Source organism: Mandrillus leucophaeus, unplaced genomic scaffold, assembly GCF_000951045.1.
Source record: "Mandrillus leucophaeus isolate KB7577 unplaced genomic scaffold, Mleu.le_1.0 Scaffold223, whole genome shotgun sequence".
Lineage (NCBI taxonomy): Eukaryota > Metazoa > Chordata > Mammalia > Primates > Cercopithecidae > Mandrillus > Mandrillus leucophaeus.
Window position 1 is genome coordinate 731862 of NW_012102288.1, and position 25329 is coordinate 757190.

The window sequence follows — 25329 nt, forward strand, 5'->3', positions numbered from 1 at the left end:
TATATTCATCTAAATATTGACAAATCAGTTTTTGAATTATTTAATAGATATTATCTACATTACTACATTTAAGAATAATAAAGCTTGATAAAAATGAATACATTTAACCTATACATTGTGTTATAATCTCTAACCCTTCAATAATTGTTCTTATGTATTTACATTATTTCTATAGATGTGTTTTAAGGTACTTGAGGCCTGTACCCCATAATTTTGAAGACAGTGTTTGATGTGTGCTAGCTAGTTTGACAGTATGCATATTGAATTAAAATACCAACTCATCGGCCGGGCACGGTGGCTCACACCTGTAATCACAGCACTTTGGGAGGCCGAGGCAGGCAGATTACCTGAGGTCAGGAGTTCAAGACCAGTGGGCTAACATGGAGAAACCCCGTTTCTACTAAAAATACAAAAAAATAGCCGGGCATGGTGGCACATGCCTGTAATCCCAGCTATTCAGGAGACTGAGGCAGAATTGCTTGAACCCGGGAGGTGGAGGTTGTAGTGAGCCGAGATAGTGCCATTGCACCCTAGCTTGGGCAACAAGAGTGAAACTCCGTCTCAAAAAAAAAAAAAAAAAACCCCAAGTCATCCTAGCTCTGTAATGTATTACCGTGGTCTAGGGAGAAATAAGAACAAGATAACGTCTAGGTGTAAATGGAAAATAATTGGGTAAGCACTTGGAAAAAAATGACCTATAAGTAATTTTTGGTTATATACATCAAGTAATATTATGGGGGAAAAAAAGCCTTGCATGAATTTGATGAGTCAATATGGAGTATAACATGGAAAAGTTTGTAACTAATCTAAAATCTATCATGTAGTACGTATAATAATCAATCCTGGTTGCCATCTTTAAACACAGATTTTGCCATTAACCAAACTCAGATGTGTTGCTATTGTGGTAGAAAGTTCATAGAATCTCATTCTAGTAATTGCCTGACATTAGATAAAGATAACTTAAAAATAACTTCCCAGGTTTATTAGGTATTAAAATATTTTACAGTCTCTGAAAATCATTGTCTGTAGGATTCCAACAATAAGAAATGGGTTCTGTCATTTTGACTGATGGAGTCATTGTTACTCTACGCATGTCACAGGGTGGCTGCATCAGAACACGTCCAATCTTGGGGGCACTAGGAGCAGCACCTGCTACTGGCATGCTCTACCTCTAAATCACTCTGTTCCAGCCAGTCTCTGACCTCTGATTATATGGGCCTTAAAGCTCATACATAAACATTTAATCTAGATGACATTTTTAATTATATTTTACTCTCAAATACTTAGTTTTAATTCCAGCATCTGGAAATCTACCCTTTTGCTAAACTCTGAGTCCAGTGAAGAGAACTACTAAGAATTTAAATATTATTACTGTTTTTACCTAAGTAGACAAACAATGCAAGAGGGATGATGATCTATGGTAATACTTGCCTTGTGCCCCTTTCAAAGGGGCACAACTTGTAAGATAGATGTCTTTAATATTTACATATTTTCATAAAGTAAAATACAATGTTTTATTTCATATGAAGGAAACCAAGTACAAATAAGTTTAGTGTCAAAAAGTGAGTTACCAGAAGGTAGAAGTAACATTAGGCCTTTCACCTGCTCTGTGCTCTTTTTTCCATTTCTATGTAATTTTATTTCAAAACAATGTCTTTTGCCTTAACTTACAATGCAAAATCTCTCTCAAATTCTTCCTCTGAAACTCAAATGAGATCAGCACTTATTAAGTCCCTTCCCTATGTCAAGCACTGTGAAAGCACATGGTGTAGCCAGTATTGTTTAATTTTGTGTCACATGAAACACATTTTGTAAATGCTTGGCGAAGCAAAATATTTTTTCATACTTGAATTAGCAAAATACATAACAATTTCCTTCTGTCTTTAAAAAACAACATTATATTCTGCTTGAAGAAGAAAAACAAGAAATCAAACTTCAAGTATTTTAGACTTTCCACTTATAGAAATACATTTAGTTCTTAGCTTTATGGTAGATCCCAATTAACTAGAATACTTAATAACTATCTGACTTAGCCTTAGCAGTTAACTAACATTAAATTTTGGTAATGTGTAAAGCAACCAACATGCAAACCAAAAATACACAAACAATAAGAAAAAATAAGTTTCTTTCTGAAATGTAGGCTATTGAGTCTAACTGAATCTGCCAATCGAATTGAGACATATACAGATTATTAAAATGCTAAAAAGAAATTTAGAGGCAAAATACGCTAAAATTAAAACATACACTGAATGTTGTTTTCTAAAACAAATCCCTGATAAAAGGTTTTGTTGTTGGACTTTTTAAAAATTTACCTCTTTTTTCAGATGGAGTCTTGCTCTCTCACCTAGGCTGGAGTGCGGTGGCGCGATCTTGGATCACTGCAACCTGGGCCTTCCAGGTTCAAGCAATTCCTCAGCCTCCCGAGTAGATGGAACTACAGGCATGCACCACCATGCCCGACTCTAAATTTACCTTTCTAATGAAAGTAAAATAGTGATCATTCTGTCAAAGTCAAATTTTGTATATTGTGTCTGCAATTGTTATAACCTTTCAACAATAGCACAAGGGCTGCTGTTGAAAGCAAGAGGTCGAGTGTTCTGAGGTCCTCAGTGAAGGTGCTCGCTGCTGTCACTACTGACACCAGGCTGTCCTCACTATACAGATTTTAGAGGAGCCATTCTTCAATTACGGTTCCCATACAACCTGCCTATGGTAGCTGAAAATCTAAAGGACTAACACAAAATCACCACTCCTTTCCCTCATGTACCAATTGCCTTTGAACTTGATTTGTTGAGCTCTACTCTTTTTTCCTTCAAGATGAATTCATCAGGGGTTTTCTTTCCTGCACAAAAATATATGCTAGGAAGACCAGTACTTCTGGGTCTTTAAAGATGCCCAGATTCTAGGGTTAATGTGGCTGAAGTTTAAACTAGCACCCTTGCTGCATTAACCTATCTACATCTCCTAATACAAATGCCTATTCAGGTAGTTATAAAATGCCTATTTTAATGTATGGATATTAATGGACTATTATATTTTCCTAACTGCAGCTAAGGAAATGACTGGATTCACACATCAAGTATTTATCAGGTATCTTTTATTGCACCCTTTTTTTAGGCACTAGGAGTACATTAAGTAACAAGTTAGGACAAATACCCCTCAAGTAACACAGGCTTTTGCTGTAAGTTGGGGTATTCTTAAAACATGTATGAAAACTTGCTGGCAGCCTCTGATTATCCTGATTATCCAGACAACCTTTTTTTTTTTTTTTTTAATTTTTATTTTTTCCATCAAAAGCCTACTATAACCTACATACTTGGAACAAAGTAGGTCCCCAGTATAACTGTTAAATAAATCAGCCAGATTGTTGAAACATTCATATTGTAGGAGAAATGTCCAAACTTAACATACTAACCCTTTGTTAACTCAGAAATATTCCTCTGTATATCTCTTGCTTGTGTTTCTCACTGCTTGAAGCTCAGGTAATTCCCCTTACGTCAAGTGTTTCCCTGGACAGGATACACATATATCCCCTTCAATGCCCTTCCGTCTTTCCCAGGTCCAATTACTCAAGATGGTCTTTGACTCCTTAAACCAGCTGAACCTATTGATAACTTCCCTTTCAGATGGCCACAAAAGTGAAGTCTTATCCATTTCCCTTACTATGCTAACTGAACTAGGCTTTTCTTAAACATTGGCACTTATGATTAATTTATTCTACCATTTGTTCTACCATTCATTATAATTAACTAGTTAAAAAGCACATTTGCCTTTAAAAGGACACAATTTTTAATTTGCAATACACACTATTTCAACTATTTCATAATCTGTGATAAAAAGGATATTTTTTCTAATAAATTCTGAGTCTTAATTCACTAATTCTCAGACTGTAACTTAATGTCACTAATACAAATGCACATTTAGAATATTTTACTCAAACCAAATGCTATGAAGTTATACAGAAGTCAGCCATCATTTTTTTTTTTCTTTTTTAAAGATTCTCTATCTTTTAAAGTAAAAATTAGGCCAGGAACAGTGGCTCATGCCTGTAATGCCAGTACTTTGGGAGCTCAAGTGGGGGCGGATTACTTGAGGTCAGGAGGTGGAGAGCAGCCTGGCCAACATGGTGAAAGCTCATCTCTACTAAAAGTACAAAAATTAGGTGGCAGGTGCCTTTAATCCCAGCTACTCAGGAGGCTAAGGTAGGAGAATTGCCTGAACCCAGGAGGCGGAGGTGGCAGTGAGCCGAGATGGTGCCACAGCACTCCAACCTAGGTGACAGGGCAAGACTTCATCTCGAAAAAAAAAAAAAGTAAAAATTATTTAAAGTAACCACTATATTACAGTAATAACAGAACTAAAGAGAACGTGGATATATAATATTTCACTTAAAGGAAGAGAATTGCCACTGAATTTCAAATATGAATAAATTACTATATGAAATATAATTACTAATCAAAATAATATTTTGAAGATGATTTCAAAGTTCATGAAGAAATATTTAAAAATATGTCCACATCTAAATTCCTGATTAGAATAACTAGGTGAAAGACTGAGCTTGAATGCAGAAATGCAGAGTATGAAGATTAAAAAAACAACAGCTTACAATATATTGATGTTTGTACAAAATAATTTATTATTCATTTATTGATCTAAAAACAGAAGTTCATTTGGAAGAATATTTCTTTATAACATCGTACATATATAAAATGTTGAGCTACTCAGGAACCTGAGGCTGGAGGACTGCTTGGGCCCAGGAGTTGGAGTCCAGGCTGGGCATACAAGCGAGAACCCATCTCTTAAAAAAGAAAAGTTAACAAGTTGACTCTTTGGTTTATCATTTTATCCTTTTTGTTTTAAATATTCTAGAACCCAGAATCTATCTGAATATCATGATAAAGTTATTTAAAAAAAAACAGCATTGTACATGTCACACATATAGTCAGTGTAAAACAATTCTAGTTTGCATCCCTTAGCCACAGGCACATTAAGAATCAACAGATATTCACAGAACACAGAAATATCTGTGGAACGATACTTGAATATGTGGATCTTGAGTAAAGCTGAATTCAGCCAGAATTAAACTTTTTGCATTGTTTATCTAGATGACACTAGACATCATCTTGATTAAACAAGATATTTGCTTCCACAAGTGTAGACTGACAACATATCCCCATATCTGAACACGCCCTATCAGAATTATGGCTAATCCCAAACTTGTAATAGAGGGATATCTGCGTATTCGGGATACAGGGTCACTTACAGTATTCTCTAGCCATCTGCCAAGAACTACTTTGAAATTATACCCATTTTCTTGTGTTTCTGCTTAAAAACTAATGTACAGTATTACATATAGAGTAAAAACTGCATTACCAAACTTTAATATCAATGTACATCAAAGTGATATTATCTGTCCCCCAATATTAATATGGGGAGAAAAAGACAGAAAGTATATGGCCTAAAACTATTTCATCCACAAACTGTGGTGGTGTCTGTTTAAAACTTAAACAGTAGCTGTAAATTTTTTGAAGTATTATATTCTTGCTCAGTCTTATCCCTGGAGAGTTTCTTGGCCACAGAGACTTTGGAAAGTTGCTATGTACATATTCTCAAATATAGATATTTTTGAAGAAAAAAGATGCAAGAAAAACAATTTTTAAAAAACGCAGAGAAAAGTAAATCTGCTGTGCAAAAGCATAAGTTACCTGTCAGGGGATGATGAAATAAAGCATTCTGTACTCCTCAATTCCACTTAAGAGGAAGAGCTCAGGAACTATTTAAAAGGATGTTTCCATAAGCTATCTATATTTCCTGAAATTAAGGAAATTTCTGTACAAAAAGGCAATAGGCTTTTGGTTATAATTAAACATGATTAAACTTCTACTCTTTATATAATTTCAATTTTAAAGTTACATTGCACTAAATTTCAGGGCTTTCCATTTCAGAACTACCTAATGGCTCATTATCCTAATTCCCCATCCAATACTAACAAAGAATGGGTAATAACAAAGTCAGTCTAGTTTGGTTAACTGTGGGTTCGGGGCTTTGTTAGGTTTTCTTTTCCTGTCATATTTTCTCCTGCTATGTTTTCTTTTTCATGGTTTCTAAACACTATGGAAAATTATTTTAATGACATAGATATTTTATACCATTATTTTAATTATTTTAATGAGATACTTATAAAAATTTGTCTGAATCTTCCATTTTTAAAACAACAGTATACTGCTCCACACAGCAACTTATAATGTATTAAGTAATATATTTAAAGTGATGTAAAAACACTTCACACTTCTCACAGGATGCATTGCTTCTTGAATTCTGTTCTTTGTGAATGAAGCAAAGTCAAGTTAAAGTCTCTGGAACAGATATGGAGCTTATACTTCATTACTGTAAGAAAGACAAAGGGTATCTTATAATCTGAATATCATCCTCAAATCATGGACGAACTAGCCCAGTACAACTTTTCATTTTCCCAATGATATTCTTACAAAAACACTATGCAGTCATATAATATTTGGCACAACTTAAAGAAGAGCAAGACCTGTAATCCCAGCACTTTGGGAGGCCGAGGCGGGCAGATCATGAGGTCAGGAGTTCAAGACTAGCCTGGCCAACATAGTGAAATCCTGTCTCTACTGAAAATACATAAATTAGCCAGGTGTGGTGGTGTGCACCTGTAATCCCAGCTACTCAGGAGGCTGAGGCAGGAGAATTGTTTGAACTGGGGAGGCAGAGGTTGCAGTGAGCCAAGATCATGCCACTGCACTGTAGCCTGGGAGACAGAGCAAGACTCCATCTCAAAAGAGAAAAAAAAAGGAGCAAGAATTTTCGCAAGAAGGACCCCTTCGCATTGTCATGCCAATTCGACAAAAATTTAGGCACAAATTTACATTTCTAAAAGCTTTTACACAAAAGAAAAAGGAGGGGGAATCCATTCAGATTTTCTAAATTCCTACTGATTTGTTCTAAATGTGAAGTAAGGAATGACTATAAAAAATCAGCAGCCTATGGGTAAGAGAGGGACAGCTCCCTGGGTCCAGTGTAGAGAGAAGCACATCCCAGACCGTTTTCAAAGGCTTAGGAAAATAAATTCCTACGAATGTCATTATACTACATGAGGCTGATACTTTGCAAACACTTCAGGCAAAAAAAAAAAAAAAAAAAAAAAAAAAGTTTAAAAGGTACTGCTGTTGCCCAAACAGCTGTACAATGCAACAGAGAAAAATTAATATTAATAAAATATAACAAGTTATCCTGTAGAATTTAAAGTTAATCTTAGAAAAAGGCTTTGTCCCATTTGCTTATATTTTTGAAGATATGAAAATATTATAAAGACATATTATAAAGGGTTACTGAGGGTAGTATGACCTTTTTAAAAGGAAATGGTTAAAATCCATACACCATACACCATACATCATCCACGAAAGTTTCTAAGTAAGACTTAAAATCTTCAGTCTAAAGAAAATGATTTAAATACACCTGTTATTTTTACCATTACCACTTACAAATCATGTGTTTACAGAGAAATTCTATCTACAGCAGACCCTAACTTTATCACACAGAAAAATAACTTTATACAAGGACACTGGTAAACACAGATATCATACCCATAATTCTGTCCTTAGGAAAATCTATTGGCATGTTACAAAGACTGTCCACAATTTTCTTTGGACAAATATTTATAGCCTCATTCATTTTGCATTTCAATAGCTATTTATTTTTGTGTATAAAGTTTCCAAACTTTTGCATAAATCCTCGAAACTTGTTCTCATTGGGTTGATATGAGCGATAAACACCAGTGTTGTAATTAAGCATTGGACTAGATCTGCCATAACTGTTGCTCACAGTCGCAGATTTTATTTCTGGGCGATTTATACTAGTATTTGGCATGTTGCTTGTTGGCTGAATAGAGCTCTCAATCTTACAAAACGGCTCAAAACGACTGTAAACACGCCTATCAGTTGAATGAGATCGTAGAAGCTCATTGGACGTTGGCCTTGGAGAAGAAGTTGGTCTTCTTTCAGGAGTAACAACTGCATTAATCTCCCTTGAGTCTCGGTATTGGATCTGTTCAGTGTTAAATCTTGGGGCAGAGGCATCTCCTGCTCTTTCCAACAACTTGCTTTCAACTGGACCTGGAGAAGGTGTTCTTTTATTTTCATCTGATGGAGCATTTATCTCTTGAGATGGACTAACTGTTACATCTTCCTTACTCTTGTGGATGCTGCATTGAGAATTCGATGAGGAAGAATGTTTTCTTCTAGGAGATGAATCAACTTTTGTGTCTGATTTCTTTGGTTTTTGATTTTCTTCACCCTCAGAAACTAATGTGTCAGAGCTACTACACAATCTATAAAAGGCAGGTGCTTTATTTTTGGATAGATTTTCTTTCTTATCTGGGGTAAGGCTAAGTAATGACCTTAACTTCTGAGATCCCTTCTTCAAAAAACTTGGGGAACCCTTAACTTCCTTCTTTGAAGTGAGTTCTTTGTTGGATTCCTCTTTATTCACATCAAGTAAAGCAGCAATGGAAATTGACTTGGTAGTAGTGCTACTTGGAGGGTTTTCCTTGGTGACTTCCTCCTCATCCTCCTCCAAGTTATGAGTCACGTTGTGCATGCTTTTAGAACTTTTCAGCAAATCTTCTTTGGGCTTTTCTGGTTGTCTAACTCGATTCCTGGTAAGTGTACTATATACATAATGCTTACTATTTCCAGGATCTAAGTTGGCTCTTGAGTTGTCAAATAATGGGAAACTTCGCCTTTTAAGTAGATTCTCAGTCTGTTGATTCTTTAGATTTTCTGTCTGCTTATTTACACACAAGGTTGTATATATATAGTTATTTGATTCAGTATGGCCATTTGTAGTTTGGTTTAAGGCTACTGAGTGGTTTTCAGGAACCTGCAAGGTGTGCATTTTTGGTGCCTCTGACTGCAATGGGAGCTTGGGGACTGATTCTGGCAAGGGTTTGTCTGTCAAATGCTGTACATTTGTAGGGGTGTCTGGGACCTCTTTAGGTGTCTCACTTCCCTGAGAACCAATGATAGTTGAATTTGAGGAGCCAGTTGTACAACTGTTAACTTCCTTTTGCTCAGGTAAAGTGGGTTTAAATACTAAAGAGGAACGAAGCCGAGAATGAGTATAAAGGGCATTGGCCTTCAAATTCTCAGGATTATCATAGCCCTCAAATCGGTCACCTAAAGCTGATCCATTTGAGTCTGGTATAGCTTCTGAATGATCATTTAAGTAGGATTCAATTCTCCAGTTACGTAGGAATGACTTTGTGGTATGTTCAAGAGTTGGCATTCGTTGTTGCAAAAAGCGGATATGGTTATCTGTTCCATTAAAAGACCTCCGAACATTTGAATTCCTGTCTGCAAGATTTGTTGTTTTTCTCTGTGCAAGCCGATTGGCAAAACTCTGGGCGGGTGCGTTGTGGTGGCTTGCATAGCCTTCCCGTGATGAGGACGCCACACTGAGACTATCAGATGGCTTTTTCCAATTACCAGGTGGATTATTGGTTCTATTCAGAGCTCTATTAAGCAGGAGGTATGGCACTGTTTCCGGCTGTTCCCCAGCATAACTATGTCTTTTCCAATTTTCATTTATCTGACTGGGTTGGAACTGACGTATTGCGTTTGGACCATTAAAGTTTGGAACAAAATGAGGTTTGTATCCGTGACTTCTTATGTTATATTTGTCATGTTCATTTAAAGTATATATCCCTCTGTTTTTGAAGTAACTAGAATCTAGTTTATGAATCTTGTCTTGTCTACCAAAAAGGTTTCTTTGGCTGGAAACAGATGCTAATGAAGAAATCGAATGCTGGTAAGTGCCATTTTCCCAGAGGGCTTTGCCATGCTTCACCCTTGCTGATTCTTCCTGAGCAAATGAACTGGGGACACAGGATCTGGCATAGAGAGTTCTAAATTCTTCATCAAAGGACTCAACAAGTTGTCCTGTAATTATCTGAACCATGCTGAGGTGAGCTTTCTCAAATGACCACATATAGCTGGGGGAAAAAATGGAAAAATTTTAATCATTTAAGTTAAAAGATTGATAATAACATATAGTTCTACTAGAAAAAGTAAAACTTAATGACTGAAATATGTTTTTGTACTTTTCTTTGGCTACCATTATTTAGAATATTTACCATCATTACGTGCACTACATGTCTTCCCATCCTCATATTCACATTTTAAATATCAATGCAACTCAAATTATGGCTTTGAATTCACTACTTCCCAGAAGTCCAAAGAAAAACTTGCTGTGCATTTTCAAAAGCAATCTGTAGATTCAATGCAATTCCTATCAAAATACCATCATCATTTTTCACATAAGAAGAAACAATCCTAAAATTCATATGGAACCAAAAAACAGCCTGCATAGCCAAAGCAAAACCAAGCAAAAAGAAGAAATCTAGAGGCATTAAATTACCTGACTTCAAACTATACCACGAGGCTATGGTTACCAAAACAGCATGGTACTGGTATAAGAATAGGCACATACACCAATGGAATAGAATAGAGAACCCAGAAATAAAGTCAAATACGTACAGCCAACTGATCTTCAACAAAGCAAACAAAAACATAAAGTATGGAAAGGACACCCTATTCAACAAATGGTACTGGAATAATTGGCAAGTCACATGTAGAAGAATGAAACTGGATCCTCATTTCTCACCTTAAGCAAAAATCGACTCAAGATGGATCAAAACCTTAAATCTAAGACCTGAAACCATAACAATTCTAGAAGATAACATCATAAAAACTCTTCTACACATTGGTTTATGCGAAGAGTTCATGACCAAGAACCCCAAAACAAATGCAACAAAAACAGAGAAAAATAGATGTAACCTCATTAAAGAAAAAAGCTTCTACACAGCAAAATAATCATCAGAGTAAAGAGAAAACCCACAGAGTGGGAGAAACTATTTGTGAACTATGCATCCAACAAAGGACTAATATTCAGAATCCACAAGGAACTCAAATTAGCTAGAAAAAAAACAAATAATCCCACCAAAAGTGGGACAAAGACATGAACAGACAATTCTCAATAGAAAATACAAATGACCAACAAAAATACAAAAGAAAATGCTCACCATCACTAATTATCTGGGAAATGCAAATTAAACCCACAATGAGGTACCACTTTACACCTGCAAGAATGGCCATAATTAAAAAATCAAAAACTAATAGACACGGGCATGCATGTGGTGAAAAGAGAACATTTTTACACTCCTGGTGGAAATGTAAACTAGTAAAACCACTATGGAAAACAGTACAAAGATTCCTTGAAGAACTAAAAGTAGAACTACCATTCAACCCAGAAATCCCACTATTGGGTATCTACCCAGAGAAAAAGAAGTTGTTTTATCAAAAACACTTGCACATGCATGTTTATAGCAGCACAATTTGCAGCAGCAAAAATATGGAACCAGTCTAAATGCTCATCAACCAACAAGTGAATAAAGAAAATGTGGTATATATATACCATGGAATACTACTCAACTATAAAAAGGAACAAAATAATGGCATTTGCAGCAACCTGGATGGAATTGGAGACCATTATTCTAAGTGAAGTAACTCAGGAATGGAAAACCAAATATTGTATGTTCTCACTTATCAGTGAGAGTTAAGATATGAAGATGCAAAGTCATAAGAATGATATAATGACTAGAAGGAGAGGGTAGGAGAGGGGTGAGGGGTAACAGATTACACATTGGGTACAGTGTACACTGCTTGGGTGATGGGTGCACCAAAATCTCAGAAATCACCACTAAAGAACTTATTCATGTAACCAAAAGCCAACTGTTCCCCAAACACTAAAGAAATAAATAAATAAAATAGAACATTAAAAAAAATAAAGAAAAACTTGCTGTGTATTTTGCAAGTATACAAAACTTTGTGGCATAAAAACTGATATTATATTTCATATATACCATCTTGGCAGAATGCAGTAAAGCCAGTGTTGGAGAAAAAGTCGAGAGGCCTGGCTTCTGCTGAGTTGTAGACACATGAGCTTGGGCTTCACTTTCCTCGTGTCCAACGTAAGGATACGGACAGCATAATAGCTACAATGCCTTATAGCTCTAACATGATATAATGTAAGATACAGCTGTGCTAATGCATTTATTTTAAGAGTCTATAAGTTTTCAGACTGCTATCTCTGTGTGGTTTACTTAATAAGTGTAATTTAGGATGCCAAGAGCTGTAAACAGGATTTGTGGCCAGCTGCCTCAATCATTAAAGAGCAGACTTCACTGTACTCGCTGTACACAGTATTAGTAAATGTAAGCCTCAGAAACCATGCCAGTCAAAATGGCAATCAAGATCTTTTAATATAAAATACAATTTTTAGGAAATTAATGTTTATATGACTTTATAGTACTTTATGGAAGCTCCAATTTCTTTCCTAGAGTTTAGAGGTAACAGCTATCTTTAAACTTCATATCAAATTTTAAACCTCATTTTTGAAAATCTAATGATTTAATACACAGTCTCTGAGCTGAAAAATAAATTATGCTATGCATCAAGTAATGTATATGACACAATGGGGATTAATATAAAAGAAAAAAGAGACACTCTCCACATTGAAGCATCTTATTTCTATAAAGGAGACAAAAAATGCAGAAAAAATAATTAAAAGAATGTGCAAACATTTAAAATACATAAAATATTACATATCACACATAGGAGCATGTAATTTAAGAAACTTCTTATTTGGATATGCTTAATTTTATCTAGCATGCCTACAGGAAGCATGATATAGGAGGAATATTGATTATGCCACTGGGCTGACTTAAAAGAAACGGTACAAAAGTAAGTAACTAAAGAAATTTTCAATCTGACTAAAGGTATGAATACAAAATATTAGAAACAGCAAGTAATGGAATGAACAGTCAACTATCAAGTATGAGGAAATCCATGGAGAAAGTGAAGTTTTGCAATATTTTGATAAATACTAGATTCCCAGTTCAGACACAAAAGATGTGGGAAGACAATTTGTGTGGAGGGAGTAATATGGAAAAGGGAAGAATGCAGTAAGGGTCATGTTCTAGCTGAACACAGAAAACATACTATATATAGCTGGAGCAAAGAAGCCATATAAGAGACTGATGAACTAGTGGGGAAAATCTTGAAAACAAAACAGAAAGTTTGATTACATAGAATTTGTTTCCAAATTTGGATAAATTATAATAGAAAGAACTGTCTGAGGAACTATTTTTTTCCAGCAGCTATTTGTAGTACTATTGCAGTATAGACTTAAAAGAGCCCAACCAAAGTAGAAATTGGAATAATGAGTGAAAATGTTGAGCCAGTAGTAAGAAGAACCAAAAGATGTCATGTCAAAAGAATATCCATACGTTATTAAATAAAAACAACTTCCAAGTGTTGAGGTTAGGAAACTGAGAAGATACTGGTATTGATGAATGTGTGGCAATTGGAAAAGTTTCCCTGGTATAGCAAATCAGAAAATAATATTGTAAAAACATTTCAGGCAACAGGAAGAAAACCTACAGACATGCTTTGGGGCTTGGAAATGAATCTCTATGTTCCTCTGTTATCATAGGTGATTTCTATGCCATTAACTACCAAGTCTGTATTGTCAGTGCTGACCTCTTCCTCATCTCTGGAATCAGTGTTCAATCTCTACTCAAAATTTTAGTGGGCCTTGCAAACCTAACATGTATGACTCGTAAGTTGTCATCTAGCACTCCTCCTTCCCCGACCTATTTCTTCCCTAGTATTACTTATTTAAGTCAGTGACTCAACCATCTTTCAGGTGATCAAGACAGGAAACAAGCAGCCATCTTTGAATACCCTCTGTTTCAGAACCAAAAGGTCCTGTTGACTCTGCTTGCAAAACCTCTCACAAATCAATCCTATCCCACTATCACCCTAGTCTTAGCATTATCAGCTAATTTGACTCTTAGCGTCCTCATTTGCTCATTTTTCAATCAACAGAACAGCAGAAGTGATCTTTGCATAAAACAAATTGGGTCATGTCACACTTCCACACAGCACTTTCTATTTTGTTTAAAAGAGAATTTAGACTCCTTACCTGGCCTAAGATAATTCCTCCCCTGCTTGCTTTCCAATTCTACTACGGATAGCTCTTCCCTTGATTAATGTGGTCCTACCATATTGGCCTTTCTGCTTATCCCCCAGATATCTACTCCAGGATCTTTTATCTATTGTTCCCTCTTCAATACATCTCTTCTCTCTGACAGTCCTGGGCTGACATGCTCTTAGAATACATCTATGATCACTCTATTCAAAGTATCCATCTGATTATGCTTTATCATATTCTCCTGATTTCATTTATGCAATACCCCATTACCACTATCTGACATTTCATTGCATGTTCTCCCTTTGTTAATCATCTATCTCCAATGCCCCACTAAAATAAAATTTAGCTCAACAATCTTGTATACCTTATTTAGGACTGTATTCCTAGGTGCTAAGAATGGTGCTTGGCATATTGTAAACACTTAAAAACATTAGTTGTAAATAAACAAATGACAATATAAATGAATTATTAGTTTCAAAATCAAATAAGACTAAAAGGCAAAGATGTTTATGTTGGTGGAAAACTTAAAAGGTTTACATTAAATCCGGATTATCATGCATGTTTATTTCTTTTTCTTCCCTACACACTACTAAAAAGATAGCAAAGGGAAAAGGGAAGTAGCAAGTGAAAGTATTTAATACAAGTTTAGAATAGAGAAATCTGATGGAGAAGTGGTGGCTGACTTAAAGGAAGTTTGCATGAGGTGAGCACCAATGAGAATAAGCCAGGTGGGCCCAGCAGAATCTATGAATTCAACATTGGATCAAAAGGTAATAAAAATGGTGGGTTAGAAAGGTCATGAAAATAGAGAAACAGGAAGATTGACTGAAAGTCCCATACAGAGCAGTTGGGCCTCCAGGTTTCCTACTCTTTCCTTTCCCAAGAAGCACTCCTTGTTATGCCTTTCAGAAATCCTAAGGTTTACTTCAGCAGAAACCAATCCAGAGAAAGTCTGAACTCAGAAACTTTAAACAACTCACGACTGGGATAAAGGTGAGCTAAGAATGAGGCTTTTCAGACCCTCAGCTCTCTTCCCCATTCTGCTTCTAGAGTATCTTCAGTTAGGATCATATTCTGACTTCGTTCCAAATTCCATCTCCTTTGACAATCTTTTGGAGAAAGAGATTATTCTCTGGAAACATTGAAAAACCCCAGATAAGTGATGTTTATATTGATAGTTAGGGATCCTCCTGTAAAGTTGCCAGGACCCCAGTCTATCATTCAGCTGTAAACTCAAATGTTGATAAGCATTTCCCCGCTCAGTTTCTAATCAGCTTTACAGTCCCTTGTTCTTAAATATAAACACATAGCAAAGATTAACAGATGAATAAAGCAAGTTTCAAAGACAGCTTATGAAGCTTAAGCGCTTAGATGCAATCAGAGATCAAAACAAACTGGAAAATGGCACCTAGAAGAAACAGACACAAACCACAAATAAAAATACTTCCCAAAACACAAACACAAGGTCAGTAAAGTGGCAGATTAGAAAGTTACAGGCTCTACTTACCCCAGAGAGACACTAAGTTAACAGCAATATGTGAAACAGAACACCTCTGTGAAACGCTAGAGACTAATTGCAAAGACAGAGCACCCAGAACATTGTATTCCAGTCAAACAGGTTGGAAAACCTGTGATGTTTGGCATGCTCATTCCTATTCCTCCCCCATATGGTATAGCATGAAGCAAACAGAGGGAAACTTTTCTCCCAGCCCCCAGATTGGGGGTCCTCCCTCAGGATGGAAACAGAAGAGTAGACTATGGATCATAATTCTGGCTTGTCTTCAGTGCAGCCCAAGAGATTGGCTTCTATCTTGCCTGAGTGCTGGTAGGATTGGAACCAGAGTTTAGAAATCATTGAAAATAGAGGTAAGCAGCATGTTAAACCTGCAGTTCCATGGGCAGACACCAAGGGAACAAGAGGTCAGAAAAGATCTGAAAGGTCCTAGAATCTGCGTCTGGGCTGAATGATCAAGTTCTTCCCTCGAACAAAGACAGTTCATAAAGACTGGGAGAGGTGACTGATTATTTTAAAATGCCTGAATACTAGTAAAACATTACAAGGCATATGAAGAAGCAGGGAAACTCAGCCCAATCATAAGAAATAAAATAACACTCCAGAAACTGACTCCAAAGAATCACAGATCTATGAGCTGTCTGATAAAATATTTAAAATAACTATTATAAAAATGCTCAATGAGCTAAAAACAAACAAAAACTAACAAACAAAAACATCAACAACACACACACACAGACAAGTAAACAAAATCAGGAAAATGATATACCAATGGAATATCAACAAAGATAAACTATAAAATAGAACTAAAAGGAAATTCTGGAACTGAAAAATAAAATAACTGAATATTTCATTAGAAGGATTCAACAGCAGACTTGATCAGGCAGAAGAAATAATGAATAAACTTGAAGACACGTCATGGATATAATTGAGTCAGAGGAGCAAAATGAAAAAAAAGGAATGAAGAAAAGCAAAGATATACTAAAAAATTTATAGAACTACCAAGCTTATCAATGCATGCATTATGAGAAGCTCAGAAAGAAGAGAGGCAAAGAAGCGGATAACTTATTTGAAGAAATAGTGGACAGAAACTTCCCAAGTCTGAGGAAAAAAAAAAAATTGACCTACAAATTTTAAAGAACTCAAACTGGGATAAATTCAAAAAGAATTTATACCAAGACACATTATAATCAGACCTGTTTAAAGTCAAAGACAAAGAGAAAGTCTTGAAAGCATCAAAAGAAAGGTGATTTGTCACTTACAAGGGAGCTGCCATTAGACTATCAGCGACTTTCTCAGCAGAAAGTTTGCAGGCTATAATGAAGCAGGAAAATATAATCAAAGAGCTATAAGAAAAACACTGAAAACACCAAAAATCCAGCAAAACTGTCCTTCAAAAGGAAGGAGAAATTAAGACTGTCCCAGATAAATGAAATCTGAGAGTTCACTATTAGATCTACTGTACACAAAATGCTAAAGTGAATCTTTTAAGTTGAAATAAAAGGATGGTAGAGAGCAACACAAAGCCTTATAAAAATATAATGTTCTCCAGTAAACGTAAATATGTAAACAAACGAAGTGACTTCTACTGTTGCAGATGTGGTTCGTAGAATTTAAATGTGAAAAATATGAAAAGTAACTTTTAATCTGTGTTCATTGCTATACAATATATAAATATGTAATTTGTTGCAACAGTTATGTAAAGTGAGGAGTAGAGCTACAAAGGAGTGGAGTTTTCATATGTGATTGAAGTTATCAGTTTAAAATAAAATGCTATAACTTTAAAATGTTTTATGTAAGGCCATGCATGGTGGCTCATGCCTGTAATTCCAGCACTTCGGGAGGTTGAGGTGGGCGGATCACCCGAGATCAAGAATTCAAGACCAGCTAGCTAACATGGTGAAACCCAGTTTCTACTAATAATACAAAAAATTAGCCAAGCGCGGTGGTGCACACCTGTAATCCCAGCTACTCAGGAGGCTGAGGCAAGAGAATAGCTTGAACCTGGGAGGCAGAGGTTGCAGTGAGCCGAGATCACACCAGTGCACTCCAGCTTAGGCAACGAAAGTGAAACTCCGTCTCAAAAAAAAAAAAAAGTTTTGTGTAATTCCAGTGATAACTGAAAAGAAAATATTTTTAGAATATATGTAAAAGGAAATGAGATGATAATCAATGCGTATATGTGCAAAAACAACAACAACAAAACACAAAAAACTTCAGTAAAAGAGGGAAAGAAGAACAAAGAAGCTAAAAGACATACGGAAAAAAAATTACAATAGTAAGTCCTTCTCCATTAGTAATTAGTTAAAAGGTAAATGAATTAAATTACCTCATTGAAAGACTTTAATTGACTGAATGGATTAAAAAGAACAGTATCCAAATATATGCAATCTTTAAGAGACTCACTTTTGATCTAAGGACACACATAAGCTAAAAGTAAGAGGATAAAAAAAGATATGCCATGCAATTGGTAACCAAAAGAGAGAGCAGGAGTTGCTATAAAAATATCAGGAAAAACAGGCTTTAAATTAAAATAAAAAAACTTACAAGAGATAAAGAAGAATATTATATGACGAAAAAGGGGTCAATTCACCAAGAAGACATAACAATTATAAGTATTTGTGCAGCAAACCTCAGAGCTCCTAAATATACAAAGCAAACTTTAACAGAATTGAAGGGGACAGACAGCAACACAGTATTAGTAGAAGACTTCAATTCTCCACTTTCAATAATGAATGCAATGAGACAGAAGATGAAAAGGAACACAGACAACTTGAACAAGAGTACAGACCAACAGCACCTGACAGACACATAGAGAACACCTGACAAAAGCAGAAAATATACGTTCTTCTCAAGTACACATGGTACATTCTCCAAGATAGACCACAGGTTGGGCAAAACAAACCTCAACAAATTAAAGATTTAAATCACACAAAGTATCTTATCCTGATTGCAACAGAAAACAACGAGAAATCAACGGTACAAGGAAAATTGGAAAATTCACAGATATGTGGAAAGTAAACAACACAACTTTGAATAGCCAATGAGTCAAAGAAGAAGTCACAAAGGAAATTAGAAAATATCTTAAGACAAATGAATATAAAAACACAAGATATCAAAATTTATGAGATGTAGCAAAAGCACTCTTAAGAGGGAAGTTTATAGCTGTAAATACATACATTAAAAAAGTGAAAAGATCTCCTCTGACTTAACCATTACCTAGTCTATGCATATGATAAAATATGAAAAATATGACCTATACCATATGTACACATATTTCTATCCATAAAACATTTTTTTAAAAGCTAAAAGATATCACGCTACAACCTAACTTTATACCTCAAGAAACTTGAAAAAAGAAAAACAAACGAATAGGGAAAAAAGGGAAATCCTGACAGGTTCAAGAAAGAAAAAATGGCTGCATGAAAAAAATGTGACTAATAAAAATTGTTGAAACTTCTCAGCAGCAACTTTGATTACGGGGCAATGCCTTACCAATTCGGAGGAAAAATGGTTCAACTTAGAGTTCCATCCCAAGTTAAGCCATAAATGACCTAGAATTATAAATTTTTTAAACTTAAAAGTCCTTGAGCAATCTTGGGAGAAAAATGGAGACTTAGAAACAAAATGATGAAATATGGGATTTAAGAAATCATGGATCAAATCACTTAGAAATATGAAAAATATCAGGCCCCCAGGTGTGCTTCCAATTTAAGGACCTGCTAGTTCAGATGGGATGTCATAGATGGTTGGTTGTAACTGAGCATTTGGGAAAGTCATTCATGTGTTGCACAATCTGTGTGGTCAACTGGAGAAAAAAGTAGCAATAGATAAATAGAAAACAAAGACAATGAATAAAAACAAAATGGCCATTATTAACTTGGTTTTGAAAAAAGAAACATATATCACTCTATGGCTCATCAGTGATCCATTTTGACAAAGTTTCAATAATGTAGACCTGGACTTCTCATTTAACCAAAAATTGTGATAACACTATAATGCAGACAAGAAGGAATAGTAGGTAGGAAATACAATTCTCCAAAAATAAAAAGTCAAGATAATATATGAAATTGGTAAATCAAACAAGAATAGGATAATCATGTTATTTAAGGGATGAAATAAATATCGGAAGAACCAACTAAAAGAATTGAGCAACTGCATCGAGTTGGCTAGAGATGGAAAACAAAAATCACTGTTTTGTACTGCATATATTTTAGTAATATTTGGTTTTTTAAAAAAGTGTACAGATATTTTGATGGATAAAAAAACTAACTACTCCCAGCTCCACTAAACACACACTGTCAGACAGTCATGAAGTTGACTTAAAAATTCCGAGTTCCTGGCTGGCAGCTTAAATAAGTCCATCGAGTGTAAATAGTTGCAGCATGGACCTCAACTGTGATGATTTTTATGTGTGGTTAAAAATGGAACCTGAGAGGTGCCAACATCAGCCAACTTGTCTTTTGAAAGTAACTTTTTTATCGAGCTCATGAGATTAAAAATGAAAAAGCCTATAAAATTATCTCTCAGTCTGATTTATAGACAATGGTTTATCAAACATTCATCAATGTTAGTATCATGTTATGGAAAAACTCCTCATGCTTTCCTGATAAAGTCATCACCATGTAAGTGAGCTGCCACACAATGTGTAATTGTGGAAAATACAGATTCTGGGCCTCTCCAGGAACGGGAGCAGTTTAGAATCCAATGATATCCCACGGCAAAGAATACTGAATTAAAGAAGAAGGCATTTTCAACTCGCCTATGAGGAAAACAATAGCAATACTAGAATATGAGGGACAAAGGCAGTTTTTAAACCGAAAGGAAATTCACTTGTAAACAAGCTAGTTCATAACTAGTTCATAACTAGTCTACCACATCCTGTTCGAATACTGTTAGCAATAGGAAAGGTCCACGATAATGTCTAAAAAATAAAAAGGACAATGATTGACAACTATGAATTATTTAAAGAAATGTATTTAAAACGAACTTGAGATAACACAGAGGGTGTTAGTGAAGAGTTGTGATGAATTTTTATAATCCATGGTCCTAGGAATCCCATAGTTACTATCATAAATAGTAACTTAAATTCTGCCTCTGGCTTCTGATATAGACAGAGAGATACAGATATATAATTTTTTGCCATTGCTGTTGTTTAATTTTCCCCTAAATTAATCAAAAGTAGCTCAGCTACACTCATTGCAACACTAGGAACTACTAATATCTAGTGGCAGCAAAACAAAGTTGAGGTAAATTTACTGTCAAAGACAATCTTAAAACTTAAATAATAACCACAGAAACTATTAATTGTGATGAGCTTAAATAACAATCATTCTATAACTCAAGTGAACTCTCAATTTTAATAAAAAGTTCAATTAAAACCTCTCTAAAACCAAGTGGGTCTGGACAAATATATTCACATATAATGAGTCTTTAAAAGGACTCACTAATTTCAAGCACTAGTTGTATTTTCTCTCTTAATATGTTTTCATTTGGAACTCCAAACAACATTTTTTTTAAAAAAGGTCCCGAGCTTAAAGAGAGGGTTAGCAGAAAGTAGCAAATCAAGTCCTAAAATAATAGTTAACATTAGGGGTTTGGGATGCATGAACTCATTTAATCCTCACAACAATGTCATGAGGCCAGTTCTATGATTCCCCTCATTTTATAGCAGAGGAAACTAAAGTGTAACCATATAAAGTAACTCATCTCAATGTGATACTTCCTTCTCATGCGCTTTCTGTTGCTAAGACAGGAGACAAAGGTTTCGCCTTACACAGTCGTGTTCACATCCATAGCTCTTCTGGATTCTTCCCTCAGTCTTTAATAATGAATCTACCCTGCCTCAGTGACCTGGCAGTTCATGGGTATTTGCTGGTGCTTTTATCTGCCTGTTTGTGTAGCCTCACTCTGTATCTGATTCAGGACTGAAGCCAGGGGATTTATTTACAAAAGAATATTAGGGCAGGCTTACACTCTGGAGCCAGCCTCACCTACACTGGGCTGCCAGTTCTGCTTTGATCAGATTCTTAAGAATACAAAATAAGAAAAATACATTTACCAGATTATTTAAAGTGGTAACTAACTTATGCTTTCACAAACAATTGTAACTAAATTCATACTATGTAATGTTTCCATAAGGAGCAAACCCACTTGTAGTACCATAGAGGTGTAGGGAACCTTAGATATTGGTCAATGTCTTCATTTTCTAGATGAAGAATCTGAAGCTCAAGGAAGTTACATGATTTGCCTAAGATCTTAATGCTCCTTCGTGGCAGATTAATAACTCAAACCAAGGTTTCTAATCTCCCATGCAAGTGTTCTCTTTTTTTTTTTTTTTTTACTTTTAAGAAAGAGCTTAACTGATTATGTTAAAATTTGAAACTAATAAATCATCTAAATGATTGATAACACTGAAGTTAAACACAATGATCTTACCTGTAAGAACCGTACATCACTTTCTGGCAGTCAACTAATAAAAATTTCTGTTCCATTTTTCCGTGGAATTTTGCCCCCGTTTTTGAAAGATAATCTTGGCCTTTTACTGTTCGCACTCGAATATTCTAGAATTATATATAAATAAAAAGCAGACATTATGGGTAGGAAAAGAATATTTTGAAAACTAAAACCCATGATATAATCTTAATATAAAAAAATTACTTCAGGTAATTTTTAAAAAACTCCCAAATATTAAATCCTTAAGGAAAATAATCATTTAAAATATACGTTTCAACACAGCTTAAATAGGAGACTTCACTTTACATTTACACAGAATGGCATCAAAAATCACTCAGGCTCTGAGTATAAAAAACCTTTTTGGGTTATAATGCCTTGATCATAAATTAACTAAAATAAAAATTAACCTTTCTTTTAAAAAGTCAAAAGTAATAGAAAATACTACGCAAAATGATTCTGATAAGCAATACATGCTGAACCATAGACGCTTGTGAGTCACTGGTTTCAAAGCCGTGCATGCAAAACTGATGTATTAAATATTAATCAGTAAAAGCACAATATAAAACCCTCATGGAGGCCGGGCACGGCACTCATGCCTGTAATCCCAGCACTTTGAGAGGCCGAGGTGGGTGGATCACGAGGGTCAGGAGTTCAAGACTAGCCTGGCCAAGATGGTGAAACCCCATCTCTACTAAAAATACAAAAAAAAATTAGCCGGGCATGGTGGTGGGCACCTGTAATTCCAGCTACTCGAGAGGCTGAGGCAGGAGAATTGCTTGACCCAGGAGGTGGAGGTAGCAGTGAGCTAAGATTGCACCACTGCAATCCAGTCTGGGAGGCAGAGCAAGACTGCTTCTCAAAAACAAATAAACAAACAAACACACACTCTCATGAAGATATGCTTTCAGTCACATTCTAAAAAGTACAGGGACCTTTCTGTGATCAGTCATTCCTTAACCTTAAATATGTATACTTTTTTTTCTTTTTAACTTTTATATTCATCTACCTTAATATGCCTTACATTTGACTGAGTTGAAAATGACACACAAATTACGAGAAAAAAACACAGAATTCTTACCCTGAGACGCTGAACTGAACAACCTTGTTTCTCAGTCATATTTAGAAAATGATTAAAATTGGACTCATCAAGCAGAATGTAAACAGATACTCCTCGAGTTGATGCCTCAACTATTTCTTTGAAAATGTCCACATCTGTAAATATATCCATCACTAAAGCAATGACCTGTTAAAGAAAAGAATATGAAACAATGTTAGATCCTTGATAGAGAAAGATTAAGAAACTGTTTATTTTCAGTAAAGGTCAGATAAAATTTTAAAAAATTAAATGCATAAATGTACAGATGTATAATATATATGTATATACAAATATTCATTTCATTTTCTAAAATGGAAGATAAAACCATATTAAAATAAGCAAATAACTATATGCAGATTTGTAACACTAAGTCATTTTCATATTAGCTTTAATTTAAAGGAAATCTGCATTTCAGTAAGATTTTGAAAAATGGGGGAATCCAAATCATGGACTTCGAGACTGCCCATAAGGTAGACAAACAGGACAAGGTGGAAACCAGTGTTACTATTTTTCTAAGAGACATTTCCAGGGGAAAGTAGGATTTTTTGAATAGTTGTTAAGAATAAAGGTCTTAGGGGAAGTGAGACAGAGAAAAAACTATTCTAGAAATAGAAATATACCTAGGAAAGGATGAAAGATGGAGAAAGAGTATAACATGATTTGAAGACCAAAAAATTAAATATACAGTTGTTCCTCAGTTTACTGGGGGAATGGTCCTAGGACCTCTGCATATACCAAAATCTGCACATACTCAAGTAGACAGTCAACCCTGAAGAACCCATGTATGTGGAAAGCAGGACCTCCATATATGCAAGTTTCATGCCCCTTAAATACTGGGGTATTTTATCCATGTTTAGTTGAAAAAAATCTGCAATAAGTGGATTGAAGCAGTTCACACCCATGCTGTTTAAGGGCCAAATGAACTTGCCTAAAATTGTTTAACAGATAATATAAGCAAAAGAAAAAAAGGGAATTAAAAAGGTGATATAATTGAGAAGGAAAATGCCCTAAAGAACAGGTCCCTAAGATATAGAGTCTGTGTTGATTGTTGGAATGAAAGTAAAATAATGCTAGAAGAAGGGGAAAAATCATTTAAGTGGTTGTCCACCTTCCATGTGCCAGGCATATTTATTGAGCACCTACTATGGGCCATGCAAGAAGAACAAAATCCTGCCCTTATGAACCTTACATTTTACTGGGGGAAGACATAAAAAGTAATAAAGATAATAGATAAGTCAATTATGTGACAAGCTATAGGTTTTTTGGGGAAAAAAAATAGAGCAGAATAGGGGATCATGGGTTCCTGGAAATTCAGGAGGACTTTGAGAGTTTCAGGGAAGGTCTCTTTGAGAGAGTGTCCTTTGAATAGAATTTAAAGGAAATGACATTTTCCACATTGATATCTTCAGGAAGACTGTTGTAGGCAGAGGAAACCAGCAACTCTGCTCTGGCAATCCAAAAAACAGAAAGGAGATAGCAGGAATGAAATGAGAATGGGAGAGTTATCACAATGTCTTAAAGGCATTAAAAGCCCTTTTTTTTTTTTTTTTTTTTTCCTGAATAAGACTGCAAGCTATTAAAGGACTTTGAGTTGAAGTAATAAAATGATCTGGTTATGTTTTGAAAGGATTGTTCTGGCCACTGTGTTAAGAACAGGCTTTAATAAAAGGTAGCAAGGATGGAAAACAGGGAGGCCAGTTAGAACTATTGGGGCAACGGAAGTGGGAGGTGATAGTGTGTAGGACCAGGACGGTAGAGTCAGGGATGAAAAGAGATGGTCAGATACTGGATATCTTTGAGTCTAAAGGTCTTGTGGATGGATTGATTATAAGGTATGAGAGAAAAGAGAGAAAAAGTGAGGAAGACCAAGGATCAAACCCTGGGACACTCCAAGTTAAGAAGTCTAATACCAGAAAAATTCCCAGCAAAGCAGATTGAGGAAACAAAGGGCAGGTGGAATCCTGAACACCAATAAAGACAGTGCATTTGTAAGAAGGAAGGTGAACTTGAGAGGTTCCAATCCTACAGCTAGGCCAAGAATAGTTTTAGTGGAGATGGAACAGCAAGAGCCTCAGTGGAAGGCATTTAAGAGAGAATTGGGGCAGACACTAGACATAGAAGATACAGAAAACCACTTTTGTCTAATTTGGCTATAGTTGGAAGCAAAGAAATTGAGCAGTAGGTGGAGGTA

General features: G+C 35.4%; 1 protein-coding gene across 1 annotated transcript in view; it reads right to left on the reverse strand.

Moving 5' to 3' along the window:
* Nucleotides 1-4612: 4612 nt before the first annotated feature.
* FAM83B (family with sequence similarity 83, member B) overlaps nucleotides 4613-25329 on the reverse strand; it is a 74120-nt gene continuing 53403 nt past the window's right edge. Inside the window, exons 2-4 of the mRNA XM_011981284.1 lie at nucleotides 23121-23285; nucleotides 22025-22149; nucleotides 4613-10012 (exon numbers count right to left, since the gene is read on the reverse strand). Coding sequence (XP_011836674.1) covers nucleotides 7711-10012; nucleotides 22025-22149; nucleotides 23121-23285 — 2592 coding nt within the window. The 3' untranslated portion in view covers nucleotides 4613-7710. The remainder of the gene's footprint in view (nucleotides 10013-22024; nucleotides 22150-23120; nucleotides 23286-25329) is intronic.